This window comes from Arachis hypogaea, chromosome 16 (assembly GCF_003086295.3).
Source record: "Arachis hypogaea cultivar Tifrunner chromosome 16, arahy.Tifrunner.gnm2.J5K5, whole genome shotgun sequence".
Lineage (NCBI taxonomy): Eukaryota > Viridiplantae > Streptophyta > Magnoliopsida > Fabales > Fabaceae > Arachis > Arachis hypogaea.
This window is the reverse complement of record NC_092051.1, coordinates 126,934,853-126,937,903: the sequence shown is the minus strand read 5'-3', so window position 1 is coordinate 126,937,903 and position 3,051 is coordinate 126,934,853. Positions and strand designations below refer to the sequence as shown.

Below are 3,051 nucleotides of genomic sequence, written 5' to 3'. Positions count from 1 at the left end.
TTAACTTTTCCTTACCATTACCATGTTTGATAGCCATGTGGTGAAGCAGATTTCTCTTATGAAACCTGCGTTGAGGAGCTTCTTGGTCTCTTCAAGTGCTGCTTGTTTTTTCTCTTCTCTGAGGTTTCTCTTCTTTTGTGCCACTGGTCGGACTGTTTTGTCAATTGCTAATTTGTGGCAGATGACTTCCGGGCTTATTCCTGGCATGTCATCTGGTGTCCATGCTAATTTGTGTGCAAGTCTTGCTCGTTCATTCTCTTCTAGTGCTTCTCCGATGTGTGTGTATTGCTTTTCATTTGCTGTTAGTGTTAATTTGTGAAGGTTGTCCATTGGCCGAGGCCTTTCACCGAGGTCTTCTCTCGGGTCGAGATCGGCTAACATTGTGGCGTCAGTCGAGCTATGTATGGATTGGACCTGGGGCCGAGTTGTCTCCTTCGTATGGGCTTGCTTTAGACAAGCATTGTAGCACTGCCGAGCTTCTTGATGGTCGGCGTACACTGTAGCTATCTTGTTTTCCTGCACCGAAAACTTAACACACAGGTGTAATGTAGACACCACCGCTCTGAATATATTCAAGGCGGGTCTCTCGATTATAATATTATAAGGGCTACAACAGTCTAGTATTAGGTATTGAATATCAATGGACTTTGACATACGGATCTCTCCCATTGTAGTCCTCAGCCATATATGTCCCATGATGGGGACTCTTTCTCCGGAGAAGCCAATTAGTTCTCCCGAGGAGGGCTGTATCATTTTTTCTGATAATTGCATCTTTTTAAAGGTAGAATAAAATAAGACATCAGCGCTACTACCTGGGTCAAGCAGTGTTTTCCTTACCAACAGCTCTCCGACCTGGATGGAAATCACCACTGGGTCGTCAAGGTTAGGGCTTGCCGATCTGAAGTCTGATTGATTGAAGGATATTGTGACATCTGGGTATTCCTCCTTCTTTGGCTGCAGAGTTCCTTTGATTGCTAGCATCGCCTTATAACTTTGTTTTCTGGCCGAGCTTGTTTCACCTCCGCCTGCGTATCCTCCCGATATGTGGCTGATGATGCCTCTTGGTGGGTCAGGTGCTGTCTGCTCTTTTTTGTTCTTGTCTGTTGATGCACGGAAAACTTGTCTCTCAACAAATCTCCCTTCGGCAAGTGTACCGAAGTTGTCGTCAAGTAAAAACTCACAATAGAGTGAGGTCGAATCTCACAGGGATTGATTGATCAAGCAACTTTAATTAGAAGAATGTTCTAGTTGAGCGAATCCAAGATTTGGGTTGAGAGTTGCAGAAAATAAAATGGCGGGAATGTAAATAACAGAAAAGTAAATGCTAGAATTAAAGGACTGGAAGTAAATGAATGAAAATAAATTGCAGAATTGTAAATGGGAATAGGGGATTTGCTCATAAAAGTAAATGGCAGAAATTAAAGAGAATGGGTAAGATCAGAGATGGGGAGTTCATTGGGCTTAGAAGATGTTGCAATTCTCCGGATCAAGTTCATTTTCATCTCTTCCTCAATCAATGCACTCATTGATCTCCTTGGCAATCTTAAGTGATTGAATTACAATTTCTTGCAATTCAATCTCTCAAATCTTGATCAATAGCCAATTCCTTGGTCAATTGCTCATGAGAAGAGATGAAGTATGGTCACTGATTATACCACATGCATTTCCCAAACCAAGTATTGAGAGGGTTATAGTCACATACCCATCCAAACCCAATTTGGTCCAGCATGAGAAAGCATTTCTAGCTTGATCTCTTCATTCCTCTTCCAAGGTTCAAAAGAGATCCAAGTTTGAATAGCTTCTCTTCCAAGATAACTACTCAATTGGATGAAGATCGAAAGCTTTCAAGTAAAATCAAGAGGAAAGATAGAAGAAGAATAATGAAGATTAGTATTGATCCATCAAATTACAACAGAGCTCCCTAACCCAATGAAAGGGGTTTAGTTGTTCATAGCTCTTGAAAATGAAAACAAAGATGGAGAATACATCATAAAACTAGAAATTGCCAAGAAAGTAAAATACAGAGAGTAGTTCTCCTTTTTCCCAGCTTCCAGAACTTTTTTTTACAATTCAAAGCTACTCCTATATATACTACTCTTCTCAGCTTCTAGTTTACTCTTCAAGTCTTGGGCCTTTGGATCTTGAGTTTGAAGCAGTTCCTTTCTTTATTTGGGCTTGGCTTTACTTGTAGAGAGAAAGTGCGAAGTGGGCAGAGACTTAAGCTCAGGGCATAAGGAGTGTTAATCATTTAGTGAAAGTCTAAGTTCGGGAACGTTAGTGACACTTAACATTGTCACTAACGTTCCAATGCACCCCTTTGCCTCACGTTAAAACCCACGTTAACTAGGTTAACGTGGCTTTTAACGTTGCCTTGTCAACCTTCGAGAACGTTAGTGACACTCAACATTGTCACTAACGTTCCAGTGTGCCCCTTCTTGCTTCACGTTAAGGTTCACGTTAACTAGGTTAACGTGGCTTCTAACGTGGCCTTTGCCATCCTTCGAGAACGTTAGTGACATTCAACATTGTCACTAACGTTCCAATGTGCCCCTAGGTCTCACGTTGGAGTCCACGTTAACTAGGTTAACGTGGCTTCTAACGTGGCCATCTTTTAGCCATCCCAACGTTAGTGACAATGTTGAGTGTCACTAACGTTGGCTCATCCTTCATTTCTCATCGTTAGCTTCCACGTTAACCAAGTTAACGTGGAAGTTAACGTGACTCTTGGAGGTTGTGTGGTTGCTTCAACGTTAGTGACAATGTTGAGTGTCACTAACGTTGTCGACAACTCTTCATCCTCTACGTTAGTTTCCACGTTAACCAAGTTAACGTGGGAGTTAACGTGGTACTTTGCACCATAGGCCAACGTTAGTGACAATGTTGAGTGTCACTAACGTTGGCTTCTCTCCCCCCCCTTTAACGTTAGAGGCCACGTTAACTAGGTTAACGTGGCTTCTAACGTGGCCACTTATGAGTAATTGCCAACGTTAGTGACAATGTTGAGTGTCACTAACGTTGGCTCAACTTCTTTTCTCCACGTTAGAGTTCACG

At 42.1% G+C, this 3,051-nt stretch overlaps 1 protein-coding gene across 1 annotated transcript; it reads right to left on the bottom strand.

The window, feature by feature from the left end:
• LOC140180218 (uncharacterized) lies at nucleotides 1–981 on the bottom strand. Its single transcript, XM_072220663.1, has one exon. It carries the CDS (start codon nucleotides 979–981, stop codon nucleotides 1–3), a length of 981 nt encoding a protein of 326 aa, XP_072076764.1.
• Between the last annotated feature and the right edge of the window lie 2,070 nt (nucleotides 982–3,051).